Consider the following 24,058-nt stretch of genomic DNA (forward strand, 5'->3'; position numbering starts at 1 on the left):
GGCTTTTGAATACACCAGGAGCTGCCAATACTAAGGCCTGCCTCAGGAGAAATCCTGGGACACCTGTACAATCAAGAGCAAGATCAAGATCAAGCCTCTCGTGGACAACACACGCACCACTCACTCCCCTATTCAAAACATAACAGCGTCATCTTCCCTCGCTCAACTTACCACCAAAACGCCTTACAATGTGGCCTAGTGTTCCTAAGAAGACCAGGAAGTCTCTTACTCTCAAAGTGAAGCTGGATATTATTCACAGACACGAGAGGCGAGAAAACTATAGCATTGCTCGCCACCATCTTGACTCCATCTACTGTCTTTACTATTTTCAAGTCAGCAGACTCTATTAAGAAGGCTGGTGAGATTGTATCTTCCTTGCAAGCCAAAAGAACCATCTGAATTTGTAACTCTACAATAGATAAAATGGAAAGCCTTGTGGAAATATGGTACATAAGTTTTGTATGCGGTACCATGATGCGCCCTTTGTTTACATTCCACAGGTTGCCGGTTAATGTCTTTCCCGTTTCACTCTCCCACCCTTCATAAATTTAAGATCATCAACATTATAAAGTTACGTACATACATACATTAGTTTACATTATAATGACTTAAATTAAACTGCCTAAATATTTAACTTCATAATTTTTACTTTCATTAAACCTTTCACTGTACTATGATGAAATCTCGCTTTGTTTACTTTCAATGGAAGTTCAAGTCAGGGGTTAAACTTATTATAATCGGTTCACTTAACGAAGTTTCGCTTAACGAAGTGTTTTTTAAGAACGTAACCCCTTCGTTAAGTGGGGGTTGCCTGTATACATATATACAGTAAAGTCCCGGGTTACGTCGGTCTCGAGTTATATCAAACTCGTAGTTACGTCAGTCCACTATAAGGCAATTTAAGATTAAAAAAATTGAAAATTTATAAATCAAAGTGCAGGATTTATTGTTATTGTTGGCCGCCAGGCGTCACTAGTGGTTACCCGCCACAACGCCCACCTCACGCTTGAATAATGAATACAATAACACCCTGCCTCAGTTCCACCACACCGTCGCCCCTGGCAAGAGTGTTATCCTACTTCTGCGTTTACTGACTCAAGCTCTTAGTATCTTGCTCAATGGCACCAAAGAGAAAACTCCTTAGTGACAGCAGTGATGCTAAGAAAAGGAAAACCATTATGCTACAAGAAAAAGAGGACATAATTAAAAGACATGAGAAGGGAGGCAGCAGCTGTGTGTGAGGGAGTGAAGAAGAAAATGGGAAGCCCGTTACCATGACAATGGGGAGGTTGACGACCTTGAGGGCTCGCGCACCCATCACAACAATAACAACTCCGGAGCCTTCGCCTGGGCCACACGACACTCGCAGCTCACTTGCACCGTCTGCGCCTGTCTGCTGATCCCCTATTGCCCTTTCCTATTGCATTTCCTAATCCGCTGCCCATGCTTCTACTCCCACCGCACTGCACTACGCTCCCAGCTGTCTGCCCTGGACGTCACAACATTCGACCTGCCCACCCTCCTGGCGGCCTCAGGCGTCCACCCCTCTCGGCAACCTGCATTCCTTCGCGTTCGCAGCCCTAATCAACAACAAAAACAAGCTTGTGTTTCATATTCCTACATAGTTGTAAATAATATAACAATATAACCTTTAACTTACCTGAATGACCATAAACAATGATTGGTTGAAAACTCAATAATATGCTTTGAAATGTATGGAAACTCGAGTTACGTACAAAATCAACTTATGTCATGTTTCAGGAACGTAACTCTGACGTAAACCGAGACCTTACTGTATATATGTATGTGTGTATGTATGTATGTATGTATGTATGTATGTATATAATATATATATATATATATATATATATATATATATATATATATATATATATATATATATATATACACACACACACACACACACACACACACACACACACACACACACACACACACACACACACCGTAGTGTAGTGGTTAGCACGCTCGACTCACAATTGAGAGGGCCGGATTCGAGTCCCAGTAAGCTGCGAGGCAAATGGGCAAGCCTTTCAATGTGTGGCCCCTGTTCACTTACCAGTAAATAGGTACGGGATGTAACTCATGGGGCGGTGGCCTCGCTTTCCTGGTGTGTGTTGTGGTCTCAGTCCTACCCGAAGATTGGTCTATGAGCTCTGAGCTCGCTCCGTAACGGGGAAGACTGGCTGGGTGACCAGGAGGCGACCGAGGTGAAGTACACACACACACACACACACACACACACACACACACACACACACACACACACACACACACACACAGTTACAAAATAGATAAATAAAAATTAACATCTATCTTGCATAATGACAAAAATATCAATCTTCAAAATATACAACTTATTAGTATAATAAAGGGGAATGTTATAAAATATTCAAAGCAAATCTGTAAAGAAAATTCTTAAGTTTTAAACTAAGGTTGTTGGTAAGTATATACAGTAAAAAAAGTCTGGTAATCTGACAAGCAGGGGAACAGGAGTGCATCAGGTTATCATTTCTGTTGGATTATCAGGATATACCCATGACAATACTGTACCTAAGTAATAAAGTAGTAATAAAAAATGAAGACACAATATGATGCTGGGTTGTTTTCCTATGCAAATATTTCTTCATACAAGTCAGCTGTATCTTGATCAGGTGATTGTTTCTCATGAGCAACATCAATTGCCCATATGCCGAATGCATTTTTATTATTATCCATCCCAGAGCCTGGCCCTCATGAGCAGAAATCAGTACATATTTGGTAATCATCCCTGTCGGTATTCTATATGAATCAGCCCACTGGTGGTTCTGAGACTTAGCCACTGCTAGAACCAGTTCTGGAAGCTGATGAGAACTAGTCTCAGAACCGCCAGCACACTCAGTCACTGCCAAGCAGCGCACTTGCAGTTCTAAGAATGGTAGTCACCAGCTGCACTCTGCTGATTCCCAACAGAACTCATTCTGCAACTAGTCCTGATGTTTCCACTTGCTAAAAAATTCAGTTCCTTGAATACAATAATACTCCGCTTAACGAACATTTGTCTAATGAATTTCCAGTTTATTGTACTATATAAAGTTAGACCAAAAAGTCCACATAATGTACAACCACATCCATTTGAGTGAATTTTCTGGGTCTGAATTTGCCAGGTGAGGGACTGAACGCGGCAGCTTCGCTGTGATTAGCTGGCTCCCCGCCTCTGTTTCTAGTGCTCCTGGAGCTGGATCCAAGATTCTTTAACAACGTCAGAGCAACCTCCTGCCACGAAATGGCTTCCATGAACGCATGGAGGGTTGCTATTAGGTTGCTATCATGGTTGCTATCAGGTTGCTCTGAGGTTGCTGGGAACACTACCTCTGAAGGTGGTGTTACTGTCTTATATATGCATTTATGTTCATAAAACAACATTTCTATTAGCTTTTTACAAACCTTGCCCCCAAGAAATTATTGTTTTGCAATGCATAAAGTGAAATCTTACATGGAATACCAAAAAAATAAAGCAGAGATGAGATCGCCCACAGACGAAGCGGAGACTCACGGCGACTCGGACACTTCTTCTTGTGACCCTTTTAGCTTGCGTGTTGTATTTCAACACAATATTTATGTTTCCACACCTCTATTGCCTGCTATAATGGATATCATATCTTAGTATTAATTTATGCTCATGCCATGAGGATCACTTTGACTCTGTGGCACTGAGTGATAGGGAATTACCCGCTGTATTTCATTAGTAATTCCCTATCACTCAGTGCCACAGAGTCAAAGTGATCCTCATGGCATGAGCATATATTAATACTAAGATATGATATCCATTATAGCAGGCAATAGAGGAGTGGAAACATAAATTTAATATCATTGTGAAAACAACACACAAGCTAAAAGGGTCACAAAAGAAGAAGTGGCCGAGTCGCCGAGTCTCCGCTTCGTCTTATCTCTGTTTTATTTTTTGGTATTCCATGTAAGATTTCACTTTATGCATTACAAAACAATCCTTTCTTGGGGGCAAGGTTTGTAAAAAACTAATAGAAAAATATATAATTTTTTTTTAACCCATGTAGTATGTTGAGGACCAGCCCAGAACGCATCCCCCCTATTTCCATTATTTCCTATGGGGAAAATTACGTCCGCTTAACGAATTTCCGCTCTACGAACAGCTTTGACATCCCCCATCCTGTTCGTTAAGCGGAGTATTCCTGTACTTGAGTTATTGGTTCCTACTCACCACTACTAGGTTGGTCAAAGTCATGGGGAGCATTGGTAGTCACATCTACTTCCACCAAGGATTACAGGAAAATGGCAAATGCCTATACAGTGTTCCCTCGCTATTTTGCGGTTCAACTTTCACGGCATCACTGTTTTGCGGGTTTTATACATACTCGTAGATATGTTCTGTGGATTTTTTGCTATATTACGGGGTCCATGGCGTCACTTACAAATACTGTATATACAGTAATTTGGTAATCTGGTGTGTAATAATGACGACAATGTACGTTACAATGTACGTAAAGTACTGTACATGTATTGTTTGTATACATACACAGTGCCGTACACATATGCTTAGCCTACAAAAATGTTTATAAGAGTGTGGGGAAGGGTAATACAGTAGAGGGAATGGTTGATAAGAGTGTGGGAAGGTTTATACAATGGCAGGAAAGGTTGGCAATAGTGTGGGGAGGTTTAAAAAGGTTTAAAATGTTACGTATGTAGCGAAGTATATATAGTGTCACTACTTCGCAGATTTTCACCTTTCACGAGTGGCTACTGAACCCATCCCCAGCAATAAACAAGGGAACACTGTATTTCATACAAATAGAATTAAGACTGTGGGCAGAGCATATGATGAAGATATACAGTGAATCCTCGGATTTGAACATAAATTGCTCAAAAAGGCTGTTCCATGTCCAAATTGTTCAATGTCCAAAACTGTCCTTCCCATTGGAAACAATGTAAATCATTTTAAATCTGTTCCATGACCCCTCACTTTTACTAAAATTAATATAAAAATCAATATTATTTAACTTTTAGTGGCGAGATTCAATGCGAGTGTCACTTAATTAAGTATTAAGAATATATTGGGTGGTGGCAGCACTACCATTAGCATAGCCAGTTAGTCCTATGTGGATTCTTTGGTTCACATCTGTTACACCTTGTCACTACAGTAGTTATGAAATATTTTTGTTAGTTACAAGATCAATGTACCATATTAGATGGCTCATAAGACACTCATTTTCTCCAAAAAAGTCCCAGGAAATGAGCCTGCATCCAATGAAGTCAAGCTTCAGCATTCAGGCAATGGTTAGTGGAGACAGGCTCTAAAATCAAAACCCAGACATCTTCACACATGTAAACAAAATGATGATTGGTACACCAAAAACTTTTTCTTTCTAGCTAACAAACTACCTTCTGGTAATTCACATTGAAAGACACCAGTCAGGAAGAATTTGCCTAAGTGACCATGCATCATGCACTGCATGTACTAAAACAAGTGTGGGTGGTTATGTACCGAATATGGTGACACAGGCAAGCTTCACTGCGTTGTTAACAGTGTGATGCTGTTACTAAGATACACTTTCATACAATTAAAATTACACTATCTTTTACAAGATGAATACATAAAAAAATTTCCACATTTTCTTTGTTTTTGAAATGTGATGAATATTTAAAATAAAATATGTTTTAGAAAATCAAGTTGGTAAATCTGATTTCACACATTTTTTGGCTTTGAAAATGTACTAAAGTACTACATTAGAATTATGTGTAGAATGATGATAAAAAAAGAAAAATTATGGTTATTACCCCTGCAGTCTCTCACTGTCACTGCCAATGCCATATGCCAGATACTTACATGTTTACAACTCAAAACAGGATTGACACATAAGGTACAGGCAACCCCCGTTTAACAAAGGGGTTATGTTCCTAAAAAACACTTCGTTAAGCGAAACTTCGTTAAGCGAACCGATTATAACAAGTTTAACCCCTGACTTGAACTTCCACTGAGAGTAAGCAAAGTGAGAGTGCATCATAGTACGGTGAAAGGTTTAATGAAAGTAAAAATTATGAAGTTTAACATTTAGGCAATTAAATTTAATTTAAGTCATTATAATGTACACTAATGTATGTATGTACGTAGCTTTATAATGTTGATGATCTTAAATTTACGAAACGGGAAAGACACTAACCGGTAACCTGTGGAATTTAAACAAAGGGCACATCATTGTACCGCATACAAAACTTATGTAGCACATTTCCACAAGGCTTTCCATTTTATCCATTGTAGAGTCATGAGTTCAGGTGGTTCTTTTAGCTTGCAAGGAAGATACGGTCTCACCAGCCTTCCTAATAGAGTCTGCTGACTTGAAAATAGTAGAGACAGTAGATGGAGTCAAGATGGTGGCCAGCAATGCTTTAGTTTTCTCACTTCTCTAGTGTCTGTGAATAATATCCAGCTTCACTTCGAGAGTAAGACTTCCTGGTCTTCTTAGTAATGCTAGGCCACATTGCAAGGAGTTTTGGTGGTAAGTTGAACGAGTGAAGACGAGCTGCTGCTGACGCTGTTATGGGAGTGAGTGGTGCGTGTTGTCCACGAGGCTTGATCTTGATCTTGATCTTGATTCTACAGATGTCCCAGGATTTCTCCTGAGGCAGGCCTTAGTATTTCCGGCTGCTAGTGTATTCAAAAGCTTGTTGGCTTGCGTGATACAGCAGGGCTTTCAAACTTTGAAAAAATTACCTGGATAAAACTTCGTTAAAGCGAGTTTGGTATTCATTAAATGAGCAGATGGTAGTAAAGTGAAACCTTCGTTGTAGCGAAATTTCGTTGTGTGAACCTTCGTTAAACCCCCCGGGGGTTGCCTGCACTAACAAATATTAATATTGAAGTTTTTAAGTCCAAAATATTAGGGTATAATAATGATCTACAAGCATGTGAGAGTTTTTAAACATGAGGTGAAATCCTTCACTTCATTTTCAGAGCTTAAATATGTTCATTTATCCTTTCATTCAATTTCAATGTCTGCCAAAACTGGGTGCATCTTATGAGCCATGAAGCACGGTACTTACCATATCAGATGGCTCATGAGACGCATTGGCTCATTAGACGTACCCAGTTTCGGCAGACGTTTTTGTTCCAAAGTAAGTTGTTGCGTCTACGAGTGCAACGACTTAACCTACTCGTGCCCACGCTGTTGAATCTTCCGAGTTTTCCACCATATGGCTTTGACTCAATAGTCACTTTATAACTAAATTTGTCTATTTACAACTCAAAACAGGATTGGTACATAAGGTACTAACAAATATTAATATTGAAGTTTTTAAATCCAAAATATTAGGGTATAATAATGATCTACATGCATGTGAGTTTTTAAATACGAGGTGAAATCCTTCACTTCATTTTCAGAGCTTAAATATGTTCATTTATCCTTCCATTCAATTTCAATGTCTGCCAAAATTGGATGCATCTTATGAGCCATGAAGCACGATACTTACCATATTAGATGGTTCATGAGATGCATTGGCTCATAACATGTACCCAGTTTCGGCAGACGTTTTTGTTCCAAAGCTGGATGTTGCGTCTATGAGCGTAACGACTTAACCTACTCGTGCCCACGCTGTTGAATCTTCTGAGTTTTCTACCATATGGCTTTGACTCAATAGTCACTTTATAACTAAATTTGTCTGTTGCCTATCTTTCCCCTAACTCCTCTGACTATAGCCAAACCTTTGACTATTTAACTTCCAAAGTGGAACACATTCTATCCATCTATCCTTTCGTGGAGATCTCGATCCTTGGAGATTTCAATGTTCACCACCAGCTTTGGCTTTCCTCTCCCTTCACTGATCATCCTGGTGAATTAGCCTTCAACTTTGCTATCCTCCATGACATAGAACTAGTGCAACACACTACTCGTATTCCTGACCATCTTGGAGATATATCGAACATTCTTGATCTTTTCCCTTACCTCTAATCCTTCTGCTTATGCTGTTACTGTATCTTCTCTATTATGCTCTTGCATAATTTAATCTCTCCTTTTTGTAGTTCTCCCTGTACCTTAGCACTTCCAATTCCTGCATTTCTAATTCCAATGTTGCATGGTCACTTCTTCTCATTGGCTTTGTGAATACTATGTCAAACAATGATGGTTCTTCTTCACCCACCTCTGTACTGTGTTGATTCTTCCACTCAATGATCCATAGTTAACTGTTTACATCTCCTCACTCCATGATCCAGCATTACCCAATAATTCCATATCTCTCCAGTTTACTCTTCTGTAATTGAAGTCTCCTAATAATAGTATTTTTCCATTTCTTATCATACTATCCAAGCACTTATCACCTCTCCTTCCATTTCCTTATGTTCTTCTGTTCTCCATATACAGTAAGCCCCCGCACTTGGCAAATTAATCAGTCTGGTGGAATTACCGCCAAATGCAAATTTGGCCAAGCATGAGTTCTTTGTGCCATATAAATTCCCTAAAAAATGCCTCAATCAATCATTGGTCATTGCCAAAGTCCCTCTTTTGACCCCTTAAATACCATCTTTCGAGCTGAAATAAAATCTTTTGCCTTCACATATTAAAACACATGTACAAAACAGACCAATAAACAATACATAAAGCTAATAGGACATGATATAAAGGCTGTAACTCCCGTTTTTCCACCCATTTCCCTCGCCCACTTTTGTCCTTGCTGCAACCACCATTGTCCTTACCGTCACCGGTACCACCTGTTGTGCTGGTAGAGACCATGTTGGCGGTAAATCGCCAGAATTCGTTCCCACGCTAGCAGAACAAAGGGTAGCACAAACAAAATGGCTGAAGGGGACTCTCACACTGCATTCTGATAAGTTTAGAGATGTCTCCGGGGAGCCGCGTGGTTCACCGTGCGGCCACCAGGGGACTGCCAAGTTTGAATTCAAATCGCCAAGCATGCACTCAGTGGTCTGTGACCACCCTACCGGCAAAAGTGAATTTTGTCAAGCTGAGATTCGCCAAGTGAGGGGACTTACTGTATTGGTCTTTGGTGGCACATAAGTGACTATGATTTTCCTTTTTTTCCTTTCTTTGCTCTTGATTGTTACTCCCATTACTTATGCCATGCCATCTCCATAGTGCACTTCCTCCACACATACATCATTATGAACCATTATCAGCACTCCTCCTCCCCATTTTTTCTTTCTGGTTCTTATCCAACTTTTATATTCCTCTTCCTTAAAGCTAACAGGGACCTCTTCCTTTAGCTCTGTTTCTACTATACACATTACATCCGGTCATTTCTCCTTCAAATAGTTTCTAACTTCTAACACACTGGATAACAATCCACCTATATTTGTATATGTCACTCTAAATTTCTTGCCTCTCTCTCCAATTGTACTTCTTCCATTACCTCTTCTTTTTCCCAAAGATACCACTTCCTCAGTCTCATATCTAGAACCCTCCAGTAGAATTTATTTTTCTCAATTTACATCCTTTTCTCAAATTTTTCTTACCTTCATTTCTTAGCACTCTCTCTCTCTCTCTCTCTCTCTCTCTCTCTCTCTCTTCCAAGTTCATATCTCTTATCATCCATATACAGTCATACCTCGCTTAACACGAAACTCGTGTGTACACGAATCGGTAAAATATCCCATATTTCACCGAGCATGACTTTGACTAGCGATTGCACGATTTGGTCTCCATTTGAATCTCCCGCTGGTCCTGGTGGATGCACTTGACCTCCCCTCCCAAGCGTCTTGGACTCTTCGTAATTTGCTGAAAGTCATGGAAAATGCAACATCCCTCTTCATTGAAAAAGATCCCATCCTAGAGAGGAGCATTAAGTTCAAGAGGGGTGTTGAGGAGCTTCTTTTGCCTTACAAGGAGACCTTACGCCATATGGAAGCATTTGCCAGTCAGAGGCCCATCACTTCATATTTCAAGCCTTCTACAACCAGCAAATAAACTAAAGGTACTAGTACTATAATTAAATAAAACGTGTGCTTGGTACTTCATTTATTGTTTTTTTTTCAGCCTTTTTTGGTAAAAAAAAATTTTTAGGGGAAGATCTGGGAACGTAACCCCCATTTTCCCATAGGGCCTATTATTCGCCGAACACGAATCTCGCCATACACGACAAGCTCAGGAACGTAAGTCGTGTTGGGCGAGGTATGACTGTACAGTAAAGTCCAGGGTTACGTCGGTCTCGAGTTACGTCAAACTCGTAGTTACGTCAGTCCACTATAAGGCAATTTAAGATTAAAAAAATTGAAAATTCATAAATCGTAAAGCGCGGGATTTATTGTTATTGTTGGTGGTTACCCGCCACACCGCCCGCCTCACGCTTGAATACAATAACACCCTGCCTCACTTCCACCACACCGTCGCCCCTGGCCAGAGTGTTATCCTACTTCTGCATTTACTGACTCAAGTTCTTAGTATCTTCCTCAATGACACCAAAGAGAAAACTCCTTAGTGACAGCAGTGATGCTAAGAAAAGGAAAACCATTACGCTACAAGAAAAAGAGGACATAATTAAAAGACATGAGAAGGGAGGCAGCAGCTGTGTGAGGGAGGGAAGAAGAAAATGGGAAGCCCATTACCATGACAACGGGAAGGTTGATGACCTTGAGGGCTTGCACACTCATCACAACAATAACAACTCCGGAGCCTTTGCCTGGGCCACACGACACTCGCAGCTCACTTGCACCGTCTGCGCCTGTCTGCTGATCCCTATTGCCCTTTCCTATTGCATTTTCTGCCCCGCTGCCCACGCTTCTACTCCCACCGCACTGCACTACGCTCCCAGCTGTCCGCCCTGGGCGTCACATTCGACCTGCCCACCCTCCTGGCGGCCTCAGGCGTCCACCCCTCTCGGCAACCTGCAGTCCTTCCCGTTCACGGCCCTAATCAACAACAAAAACAAGCTTGTGTTTCATATTCCTATAGAGTTGCAAATAATATAACAATATAACCTTTAACTTACCTGAATGACCATAAACAATGGTTGAAAACTCGAAAATATGCTTTGAAATGTACGGAAACTCGAGTTACATACAAAATCAACTTACGTCATGTTTCAAGAACGTAACTCTGACGTAAACCGAGACCTTAATGTATTTTTAAATTCAGTATCTTCAGCCAATTTCCACCGCCCTTTGAGATATCATTCTCACTTTAAGTGGTCTCTTTTCTTTTTCACTATAACTTCCCAATCTAATTACTTTCTCCACTTCCTGCTTCAACCCCTATGTGCTGTCCTGAACCAACTTAACAATTTTTGCCAACTCTCTCTCTTCTCTCTTTCATATGAACTTTTTAGGATTCTTTTTTCTTTCAGCCCAAAAATTAGGATTAATTTCCTCTTGTCCACTGTGTCCCTCACCAAATTCTCCTTTTCCTTATTTACTTGAATTATTGTGCAGGGAAAAGATTGATTAATTGATACATTTATTACTTGCAGGGCAAGTAAAAAAAATGTCATAATGTTTAGTAAACGTGAAATATGAAACTAACACACACAAACTGGAGCAATGTGGCTGGACCAAAACATAAACACGGCATCAAACTTTTCATTGGTTCTTTTTTATGTTAAGTTTCAATTATATAATATTTTGAAATTTAATTATTATTTTGTTGTTATAAAAATATTTCTTAATTTACTTGAATTTATTTTATTGGTTTTTGGCAGAAAGAATATTTCTTAGTAAATCTATTTTGTTCTCAAGTGAAAGTTTCTTTTGCCAAGTGCGCATAAAGGCGGAAATTTTGCGCATTGTAGAACAGATGGAAACAAAGTAAGGGTGCGCCAAAAACCCAGTAACTGAGGTGCGCACTTAAAGAGGAAATCTATATCTTACATAGTGAAAAATAAGACATTACTTTTGAAGGTTAAACATAAGAAAAGTTAATCCTTGACAATTCAATTATGTGAAACAACTTTAGCTTAACTACAGAGCTGCACCACAGCAACATACCTTGAATGTGGAAAAGGCATCCGAAGCAATGTCAAATGTTGAAACCTCAACATACTTAAAAAAGTTGTAGAAGTCATCACTGTTGAGAATAATTCTTGTCAATGCTTCATATCTCGCACATTCCCTCAGCATTGTCCCACAGTGAAGAGCAATATCTTGATGTTCATACCTAAATAAAGTAGTTAATTTAACAGCATTGTAATACACAAAAAAAAATTATTAAAATACTTTAAGATATAAGAATATTCTACAACAATAAAAATTATTTTTAAGAACCTTCTTTATAATGATAATTGTGCACCACAGAAATGATATCACCAGAATCTTAAAGCACAGTTTACAAGTTAATACAATGTTAAACTCTTGCAAAGTTTTAGTTTAGTAGTGGATATACTTGTTAAGACTTAAGTTTATGAATATAAGATTACACAAGTAGAGATTCATGTAACATTATCCAAATTTCACATGTAATTTCATCACATGAACTTTTCTTTGTTTTCTTCTTGTCACTGTTTCCTATGTAACTTTCTCTCCACTTCAATAGTTGACTTTTTCAGTTTTCTTTCATTTTCAAATGTCACAGCATCTTAAAATGCCATCTTTGAAGTTTTTCTTTAAATCTAAAGAGACAAAAGTTCATCAATCCACTCTCCTGTATCATTTAACCGACTCTTAATTTTTTCCCCCCAGGAAACAAGCCAAAATGAAACTAAAAAAAAGTGAGCCAGTGCTTTTGGATGTGAACATATGCAGGTCTTAGCTATATTCTGACTTACAGACACTGACCTGACACATATATTATCTAATCACTGCTTGAAAATTCTAAAATCTACATAAACTAAAGCTGATTAATCATGACTTAATTGTGATGACTGAAAATGGCAATGACAATGTAAAAAGAAGAAAAAAAATAAATAAATAAAATAAATAATAATTAATACACACAACAAAATTAAGGGCTAAACTTACCCTTTCATAAGAGTGAAGAGAATCTCTGGTTTAGTGCAGATGTATTCTACTGTAGGGGAGCGAATACCTATTTGTCTGCGGAGTATGTTGTTGAAGATCTGTGCCACATCTTTCTTGCCCTGAAATCGACCATTATATTATATTTCTTATTATTCAGTCACAAAAACAAGTAGAGTAGAGGTGGCAGTTTGCACTACCCTAAGCAGATATCAATCAGCTACAAAACCTCCAGACTGGAATACAACAATGAAAGTTTTACCAGTAGTGTAAAATTGTATGTGCTATGATGGCAGGTATCACACTACCCTCTATTGCTGCAGTTTCTTTGCATGGAGTACTTTAAGTGAAGGAAAGTTAGGACGGCTCAGCGTGCCTGCTAGCTAGGTTTACACACTAGGGGATGTCAGGTTATTGTGCTTGGTGCCTTAAGTTCTTTATTTTTTTTTCATCCACAAGCTATCAAAATTGTTGTCATTAAGTAGTTGGTAACTCCTCTTGCCTGGAGAGAGAGAGAGAGAGAGAGAGAGAGAGAGAGAGAGAGAGAGAGAGAGAGAGAGAGAGAGAGAGAGAGAGAGAGAGAGAAAAAGCTATTTTTTTTTTCCTGGGCAATGGGGGAGGGAGTCAGGTCACCAGGCAGGTATGCATGTGCAACTCAGCTCACTTTTCATCTGGTGGCCACAATGGAAGGACACAATGACACTTCACTGTCTTACTGTGTGTTGTACAGCCAGACCAAGGAAAAATCTCTCCATCCAATGATCTTCAATAAATAAGTCAAGCTTGGGGCAATAACTTAAATAAAATGCCGTCTCATCTTATGTTTCTTCTCACCACTCATTATGTTAGATTAGGTATCTCAACTATTATGCAAATTATCAGTCTCATTTTCATTTTTATAACCAGCACCTTTACTGTATTTAATTTAGGCCCATACTATATGAGCGTCTAAAGTGCCGCGTTTGTGCTGCTGACGCCTCCCTGTATTTTATTTTAATCTAGACGGGGGCGTTGAAAGCGCAGCGTTTTAGAGGCTGCGGAAGCGCTATTCGTCCTATACATGTTGTTTTCTGAGCAGTACTGCTTGGGACATAGTACAAGATAGATGTCATGCAAACAGGATGTATTTTGGCACTTCATCTTTTGCAAGAGTGGCATGAACATCATGAAAGAAAAAAAAAAGACGTTGGGGTCTCATCCCGTTTTAACCAATTGCCTATCAACAGGACAGTTCTATATAATCTTTGAAAAGCATAGAATGTATCCCAACAAGTTTTTCCAGTATTACAGAATGTCAGTGACATCATTTGATGAACTTCTGTGTTTAGTATGCAGAAAATAAGGAAAAATTATACAGTTATGAAGAAAAGTATTCCTCCTGCTGAGAGACTTGTTATTACACTGAGATGAGTAATAATATACTAAATCAATGTTACTACCAATCCTCTACGGACACCGTGGCAGAACTGCCGTGAAATGTACAGTATAGTATGACAAGCGCTGAAAACGTTGCGCCACCAACGCCTTCAGATGCATTAACAGTGCCGGACGTACGATCAATGCCGACTACCCAAGAGCTAAAAACGCTTGTATAGACTGAAAATTTGCTTTCCATTCATAAACGTTGATTAATTTCATAAGCGTTAACGTTGCGCCAGACCTGCTGCGTTGTAAACGCTCATATAGTATGGGCCTTACTTATGACATAATCACCTGCAGAGATCTTCATGTCTCTTGTGTCCCCCCCCCAAATTTTATAAGCAAAACCATGCATTAAATTGAATAGAGAACTGTTATTCTATTTTCCTTAAGTAATGAGAGATATGGCACATTGCATGAATTACTGATATCATCTTGTGGGCCAGTACAATTTAGTTTTACTACTGCCTAGTAATGCCCTAACCAGTGGTGCCTGCAGAAAAATTTCATAGGGGTGGCCATGGGGAGGGGGCCACTTAAAATTTGGGGTGGTACACCAGAATTAAAAAGTCATAATTTCAGGAATTTTATTTTACTAGTAATATTATTACAACTTTATTCTCCTGTTGCAGATCCTCAGTGCTGCAGTTGCATTTTCAGAACAACATTATTCCCCGGTTGCTGTGTTTTTTGGCAAACGTATCCACAAACTCATCAAGATTTAAGGCCTTAGCCCTTCTTGATTCCACACTGAGCACCCACAAATTGCTTAAACACTCATCAGTCATGGTACTTCTCAAGGCTGTTTTGATTAACTTAAGCACAGAAAAGCTAAGCTGTGTTCACAGGATGAGGTACTCACAGGTAATGCAAGTGCAATTTTGCACAGTTTAAACATTTCATGGAATACCTCTCTATATGGCTCCAGAAAGGCAGTGAGGTCCATTAAACTCTTTGGTGTTTCCTCACTACTAGCTTGCTTTCTCTCAAGAATGCACTTGAGCTGGGGAATTTCGTATTGTAGATCCTCAGTGCTGCAGTTTTATTGTGAGGCAAATGGAAACACATCTTTCTTACAAAATTACAATAGTACACCCTCTCTATATCGGACACTTATATATCGCTGCTTTATTACAGAACGGAAAACAAGTCTTGCAAATAAACGGTAAATTAAAGATCTTTATTGTAGGTAGTACTCTGTGAATGCAGAATGCAGAAAGTACAAAAAGTTCAAGAAAGTACAAAAAGTTCAAGTTTTCTGTTTCTGGTAAGTACTGTATGCCAGGCATACAGTACTTAATACATACATTATGCCTTGAGCCACCACCAGGGAACAAAGCAACAATTTTACCAAATTCAAAATATCATATCACCAGAAAAACATAAGATGCACTATTTATTTATTTATTTATTATTTTTTTTTTTTTTTTGTGTGTGTGTGAACCTATAAGTACTGTCCACTTTATGTCCCAGACACTATAGTGTTTCCAATCTAATGATAGCTGACTGTAGCTCCATAAGAAACATTATACTTACAAGTACACCCCAGTGACCCCACTTACTGTGGCATTTTTTTTGCCCCTCTCATCAGGTAGATTACTCAATTTACTCAACACCACACCTCGAATGGCACACTCAGCTTTACTATTTTCTCATGGGACATGAATAATGAGTGTCTTTAAGTGAATAATACACTATGCCAGAGTATGAAAATATATCAGTAAAGATTAATATGATTAATTAACGCTTAAGTTTAATTTTAGTAGGATACACTTACCAGCAAAGCAAAGCAGAAGAACGTACTGAAGGCGACACACAGACGGTGTTTGCTCAACTGATGTAATGTTACATTACCACGTGTATTGTATGCATCAGGCCGTCAGCTGAACCAGCGCCACCTCTCTCTCTCTCTCTCTCTCTCTCTCTCTCTCTCTCTCTCTCTCTAACATTTTATACGACTTTTATACAGTCGGTGTAGATTTTTCAAGATTTTGGGGATTTAGACTTTTTCTTTCAAGCTTTCAAAGGTTAGGGTTAATTTTTCAAGATCTTGAAAAATTTTTCAAATGCTGGCAAAATTGTAAACTGCCAATCGATATTTGTGACTGGCCAGTGGGGTGGCCAGCAGATTTGAAGGGGTGGCCGCGGACACCCCAGGCCACCCCCTGGTGGCGCCACTGGCCCTAACCTGGTTGGTGCAATACCCTCCAAGAGCATTTTATGGAGGGTTTAAGTGCTATAGTCTGACCGAGCTTAATTTACGGCTATGGTGGGGCGAGGGGAGCTCTACAGTGCTGCCACGTTTCCAAAAAAATGCGATGTGAAATGGAAGTTATTGGTGTACAAGGCATCGCAAATACCATCAATTCAGATGTATAAAATTTCGACTTGTGTATATAGATGGCTGAATCAACAGTAACCATCATATGCATAAAAAAACTATATACGTAGTACCATACAAACATGGCATACATATTCAACAGTGTTGCTGATATCAACTGTAGTAACTTATAATGGTACTTAGCGTATGTTTAGGGTGTGTAATAATATCAGCATTACAGATATAAGATAATGAGCATGGAAAAAAGAAATAATCTATTATCCAAAGTAAAAAAAAAAAAAAAAAAAAAAAATAGTAGAAGTCTTGTGAGTGGCAGCAATACTGATGAACCCAGCCTGGCCAGGCCGAATAGCCTCACCTTGTAGTACCAGATGTTGCTATAATTATAAGATAAAATGCTCACATTTACTGGCTTTTACATTAATTTCAAGGGTGAGGCATAATCGCATTCATAATTTGTAAGCCAAGCTAATGTGTAGTTTTGATTTTTACAAAATATGTAGTAGGTATATGCCAATACCTAGGTGAAAAAAAAAAGCATTATTCACTTGCGAGCGGCAACTCTTCCACACCCAGCTGGTGGCCTTGACATTGCTGGTGGCGACATGACTGACCTCGTGCCACTCATATATATATATATATATATATATATATATATATATATATATATATATATATATATATATATATATATATACATACAATTATAAATGACTTACTAAAGAATCAAAGGAGAGAGAGAGAGAGAGAGAGAGAGAGAGAGAGAGAGAGAGAGAGAGAGAGAGAGAGAGAGAGAGAGAGAGAGAGAGAGAGAGAGATATTAACAGAACAACAGTAGTGAAAACGTGGCAACACTGTACAGAGACGCTCGTCCCCCCACGGCCGTAAATTAAGGCTGGTCAGACTATACCAACAAAATTCCTTACCTGTTGAGACTAGACATGTTCATTCTCAACCATTTGACAGCCAGGCAAGATAATGATGAATTCATTGACAAGTTAAGTTCATTTTGTATGAAAATAAGTGGCGCAATGACTAACGCTGACATTCATGTGTGCTATCAAAACAGTTAGCGGATCTCAATGTACCTTAGTTATAATGAAAAACACACTGCCAAGTTCTATCTGGTATGCACAGAACAGTGGAATGGTGCTGGTGTAAAAATTTTAACTTTGCCTCGTCATTTCCACTCTGTTTATGTGTTATGGGATTTAATACGGGACATAACGCACAGATCCTCCAGTACTCTATAATATTATTGCTTTCAATGCCATATTTTTGCATGTTTTACTGAAGCTTGAATCAAAGCTTGAGTTAGATCAAACAGATTTCAGAAACCTGTCTAGGGTAGCAGAATTACTAAATGAATCTGGAAGAAAAATAAAACTGGATAGAAGAGCCATTTGAATTAAGATTTCTTAGAGATAGACATTTTTCAAGTGACATAAGAAATAAAACAAGGGTGACAAACAAAATCCTCTGTTAGTAATCAGGATAGGGCAAGAGGTTATGGGGTAAAGCTTCAAAAAGTTCCAAACTACCTTCAACAGCTATTACCATCCAATCTGTAACTTCATAACAAGTATCATTTCTCATCATTCTATGGTTGCTGCAGTTAAGTCACTGTTCTTTAAAATCTATTTATAATGGTGTTCCTCAGAGTTGTGTCCTGTCACTAACTCTCTATCATTCATCAATAATCTAAGCCAATGGTTCTCAAACTGTGTTCTGAGGAATCCCAGGATTCCATTAAGACATTTCAAGGGTTCTGTGGTAAAGGTTTATACACATCTGACAAAAGCTTACTTTAATTTATGAAAAGGTATTTGTAACACGATTCTGGCATCGTGTTAGTAGGTTGTTACTATCGCTGCGGGTTTTCCAATGAGCAGTTTTGGTGGTAAAGACTGTTGTCTTTATTGGCATATATTAGCCGCCATTTGTGTCATTATATATTTGGGTTATATTATTTGCTAAATACATATGTAAGTTGTGTATGTATTTTCATGTATATGTATATGTAAGAGGTACACGTATATGTAGAATACCTGTAAGATGTACTTTGTGACTATGTATAAGTTCGGGGTGTGGGTTTGGAAGAGTCGTCATTTGTGTCATTATCTATTTGGGTTATATTATTTGCTAAATCTATATGTAAGTTGTGTATGTATTTTCATGTATGATGTATATGTAATATGTATATGTATATGTAAGAGGTACACGTATATGTAGAATGCCTGTAAGATGTACTTTGTGACTATGTATAAGTTCGGGGTGTGGGTTTGGAAGAGTTCGGGTGGGTTCAAGGCAGAGAGCCAGTTGTAATGGAGCGGGACTGGGACCGCTAGTGGCACTTATCACCCACCGCTCGTGGGGGACGTTACCCCTGGACTCTACTCCACTAACTTCAAGATTCCCGGGTACAGCTGGAGCCGGCAATGTTGCGAGTTATTATGTTTATTTCATGTATGTTCTTCACTGTTATCATTATGTTCAAGTCATCGTAACTTTGTGTATACACCTTCCTGTGCTGAAGTTTATTGTGGCAGCCTTTATTATTATCATCATCACACTTTGTAAGAAGGTCAAGTAATATTATTTATAAAATGAAAGTCACTGGTGAGTGCTTATTACGGCAAACGATACTTGTTTATGTGTAGTGAATGTAGTCTCGGTCTATAGGTTGGAACATAATGAATAAAGGGAAAGTTGCGGCATATTGTTTGGCTTGTCACTCGGGTGCCTTGATGCTACAGTATTGTTCTATGAAGCCTTTTGAACCCCTCTTGGATTTGTAATTCAAACTACGCAGGTGTGCCTTGTGGGAAATGCCGCTAGAGAGCAGGCTGAGGAGGCAGGAAACTTTAACATGTCCGCCATTCCATGGGAGACAGCGATTAGCTCCATTACTTACCAGCTTCCTACCAAGCCGGACTTTGCCTGTCACCAGGTATCATACTAAGAAAAATCTGTGCACTATGAAGAAAGAGATAGTGTAAATATGTAACTGTAAAACCCTGGTGATGTGGGGAAAACAGGATAATATATGTGTTTGTTACAGAGAGGAAGCAATCTGAGAGATAATTACCGTATTTGATCAAATATAGAATGCAACTTTTTCCTAAAATTTTGGCTATCAAAATTGCCGTGTTTAATATAACAAGTTGAGACTTACTGTAGGCTTATCTTCTTCCTGATGCTCACCAACCTAATTTACGATCAACATTGTATATGCTGAAGTATAGCACAAGTCTTTGCCAATTTTATAGGCTCTTAAATCAAGAGGTTGTCTTACATACCCAAAATAAACACAACCCTATAACCCCATGGTGAATATTAAGGACCATGGTACCTTGGAATTCATACTGCAGCCATAGATACGCGTGTGCATTATATTATACTATATTATATATATATATATATATATATATATATATATATATATATATATATATATATATATATATATATACAGTAAGTCCTCGTTATAGGGTACAGGTGCGTTACTGGAAACCTAACTGTAAATCGAATTTACTGTATACCGAACCCGTTATAACATGTAATAATAGGGAACACGTTCCAGCACGTCAAAAGTCATCCCTACAGAAATGAAAATACAGGCAACCCCCGTTTAACGAAGGGGTTACGTTCCTAAAAACACTTCGTTAAGCGAAACTTCGTTAAACGAACTGATTATAACAAGTATAACCCCTGATTTGAACTTCCATTGAGAGTAAGCAAAGCGAGAGTGCATCATAGTACAGTAAAAGGTTTAATGAAGTTTTATGAAGTTAAATATTTAGGTAGTTTAATTTAAGTCATTATAATGTACACTAATGTATGTATGTACGTAACTTTATAATGTTGATGATCTTAACTTTATGAAGGGAGGGAGAGTGAAACGGGAAATACACTAACCGGCAACCTGTGGAATGTAAACAAAGTGCGCATCATGGTACTGCATACAAAACTTATGTACCACATTTCCACAAGGCTTTCCATTTTATCCATTGTAGAGTCATGAGTTCTGGTGGTTCTTTTAGCTTGCAAGGAAGATGAGGTCTCACTAGCCTTCTTAATAGAGTATCTTGACTTGAAAATAGTAGACAGTAGATGGAGTCAAGCCATGGTGGGAAGCAATGTTATTAGTTTTCTGGCCTCTCTCTTGTCTGTGAATAATACCCAGCTTCACTTGAGAGTAAGACACTTCCTGGTCTTCTTAGGAACGTTAGGCCACATTGCAGGGTGTTTTGGTGGTAAGTTGAACTAAGGAAGATGAGCTGCTGGTGACGCTGTTATGTTTTGACTGGGCAGTGAGTGGTGTGTGTGATCTTGATCTTGATCTTGATGCTACAGGTGACACAGAATTTCTTCTGAGTCAGGCCTTTGTATCGGCAGAGCCTGTGTTGTCCACGAGAGGCTTGATCTTGATCTTTATTCTACAGGTGTCTCAGGATTTCTCCTGAGGCAGGCCTTAGTACCAGCAGCTCCTGATGTATTCAAAAGCCTGTCAGCTTGCATGATACAGTGGGGCTTTCAAATTTGGAAAAAAAAATTACCTGGATAAAACTTCGTTAAAGCGAGTTTGGTGTTCGTTAAACGAGCAGATGGTAGTAAAATGAAACCTTCGTTATAGTGAAATTTTGTTGTGTGAACCTTCGTTAAACGGGGTTTGCCTGTACATGAAAATAATCATAAAAAAAAGTTTTTATTTACTTTTCACTTGCCATGCGTTCTACCCGATAATGTTCCTCCCTAGGCTACTGGACAGTAGGGATTTCAGCCCTTACTCATCTTCCACTGAGTGGACAGACGATGATAAGACGTCGTCGTCTGCACTGTCGGAAGCAGATGTGGAAGGGCCAGCTGTAGCAGGGTCGGCACGTTTCACTGCTTTGAAGAAAAAGGATATGGAGGAAGAGCCAGCTGTAGCAGGATCGGCAGGTGTGACAGGGATGGCATGTCTGACTGGCTAGAAGAACGAGTAGATGGAGGACTATTTGGTTTTTCTAGTTTTTTCATCATAGATTTTTTGATAAATTTTGACACTTTTCTTTACGTCATGAGCCATTTTGCTACTCCTGGCAGGATTTGGGTCATGTTCCTTCAGGGTTTTTTTCAATACCACCGAGACATTCTCTAAGAATTTTTATGTCCAGACCACACACAGGTTCTTCTTCCTCATCTCTCTCTTTTTCTGTTTCCTGTGATGCTTTGTCTTGCTCTATAAATTCATCATTTGAGAGAGGTTCAGCATTGCTTTCCAATAGATCTTGAACATCATCATCATCAACTTCATCGGAGCCAGCCCTATGGCACAGATTTACTATGTCATTTCTGATCGCACTGATGTTGTCTTCAGCGAAGCCTGGGAAGTCATGCGCGCATTCTGGCCATACTTTATTCCACGCCAAGTTCATGGTAGATGTCTTCACTTCGTCCCAAGATGACTTGATGTTATCTAAGGCGTGCTTGATGTTATACGACTTCTACCATTCTCTGATAGTGGGCTTGCCCGGCCCATCTGTGCCCTTTATCAGTTGCTGCATGGTTCGCCGCTGGCAATAGGCTTTTAGTGTTTGCCATGATTATTATGAATATATTTGTGCTTACAATAGATCCTTTAATATTACATTTATTCATCTAATAAGTAATGCATATAAGTAATATGTAATGCAGTAAAAAAAAAAAAAAAAAAAAAAAAGGGAGGGAGGGGAAAAGGTAACAGGCTCCAAGGGTGGTCAAGTTAAAGTCAGTATTGTGAGTGGTGGGGAGGTGTGGCGTGGATAACGTCATCACCCCTGGTCCCCCGCACTGGGTCCTCTCAGATGACATAAGCGGATACCGTATCTGTGAATTTTTTTTACCGTATATCGAATCAAGGGTAGTAATTCCCAAATACCGTATCTGTGAATTTACAGGATAAAGAATATAAATATATACACACACACACACACATATATATATATATATATATATATATATATATATATATATATATATATATATATATATATATATATATATATATATATATATATATATATATATATATATATATATATATATATAGCGATCCTCGATCCCGCTATGCGGCAGCACTTAAGGAGGCGTCACACTAGCACTTTTTCTGTCATCTTCAACAATTTCCATTGTTTTTTTTACTGTTCCATCAATTCTTTCCGTCGTCTTGAGCCAGGCGGAACACACCGCTTTCTTCTAGAGTAAATTTTTAGTCAAATTAAGATTTATGGTTTCTAACCAATCCTTTTATAATAAAATTCATTTTCTTGCTAATCGGAATGATGCTATAATCTCAACTTGATATTGTCTTCATAAGTAGATGTAAAAGTATTTGTGTGTGTGTGTGTGTGTGTGTATTTACCTAATTGTATTTACCTAATTGTAACATACGGGAAAAGAGCTATGCTCGTGTTGTCCCGTCTCCATATCTATTAATGTCCAGCTTTTTCTTAAAATCATGAATATTCCTTGCGTTGACCACTTCCACGTCTAAACTATTCCATGCTTCCACCCTTCTATGAGGAAGCTATATTTTTCACATCTCTCCTATAAGTGGCCATTTTAGTTTTTCCCATGCCCTCTCGACATTCTTCCATTCCACATACACAGATCTTCCCTATCCATTTTTCCATGCCAATCATCACTCTGTATATTGCTATCAGGTCTCCCCTTTCTCTTCTGTTTTCCAGGGTTGGAAGTTGCATTCTTTTCAGTCTGTCTTCATAAGTCAAATCTCTTAAGTCAGGCACCATTTTCGTTGCAGCCCTCTGTACTTTCTCTAGTTTCCTTATGTGTTTCTTTAAGTTCGGAGCCCACTGTATTGTTGCATATTCAAGCCTCGGTCTTATCATTGCAGTAATTATTTTCTTCATCATTTCTTCATCTAGATATCTGACGCCACTCTTATGTTCCTCAATAAGTTCAATACTTCTCCAATTATTTTGTTTATATGTCTCTCTGGCGATAGGTCATTGGTAATTGTCACCCCAAGGTCTTTTCTTCATGACTGGTTTTATGTCTTCATTTCCTATCTTGTACATACTCCTGATTCTTCTTTCACTCTTGCCAAACTCTATTTTCTTGCATTTTGTCGTGTTGAACTCCATTTGCCATGTACAGCTCCATTTCCATATTCTGTCCAAGTCTTCCTGGAGTAGTTCGCAATCTTTGTCACATCTCACTTTTCTTAACAATTTTGCATCGTCTGCAAATAGGCTCACATAACTGGACACCCCATCCACCATGTCATTTATGTAGACTGCGAACATTACTGGTGCCAACACTGATCCCTGTGGAACTCCACTCTCCACCAATCCCCATTCTGATGGTCTGTCCTTAATTAT

General features: G+C 38.8%; 1 protein-coding gene across 6 annotated transcripts in view; it reads right to left on the reverse strand.

The window, feature by feature from the left end:
• Positions 1-24,058, reverse strand: part of LOC123505627 (protein Mo25-like) — a 91,041-nt gene that overhangs the window by 40,611 nt on the left and 26,372 nt on the right. For all 6 annotated transcript variants that reach the window (XM_045257174.1, XM_045257175.1, XM_045257170.1 and 3 more), the window contains 2 exons: positions 12,935-13,053; positions 11,966-12,134 (listed from right to left, as the gene is read on the reverse strand). In XM_045257174.1, the coding sequence (XP_045113109.1) occupies positions 11,966-12,134; positions 12,935-13,053 (288 nt within the window). The remainder of the gene's footprint in view (positions 1-11,965; positions 12,135-12,934; positions 13,054-24,058) is intronic.

This window comes from Portunus trituberculatus, chromosome 18 (genome assembly GCF_017591435.1).
Source record: "Portunus trituberculatus isolate SZX2019 chromosome 18, ASM1759143v1, whole genome shotgun sequence".
Lineage (NCBI taxonomy): Eukaryota > Metazoa > Arthropoda > Malacostraca > Decapoda > Portunidae > Portunus > Portunus trituberculatus.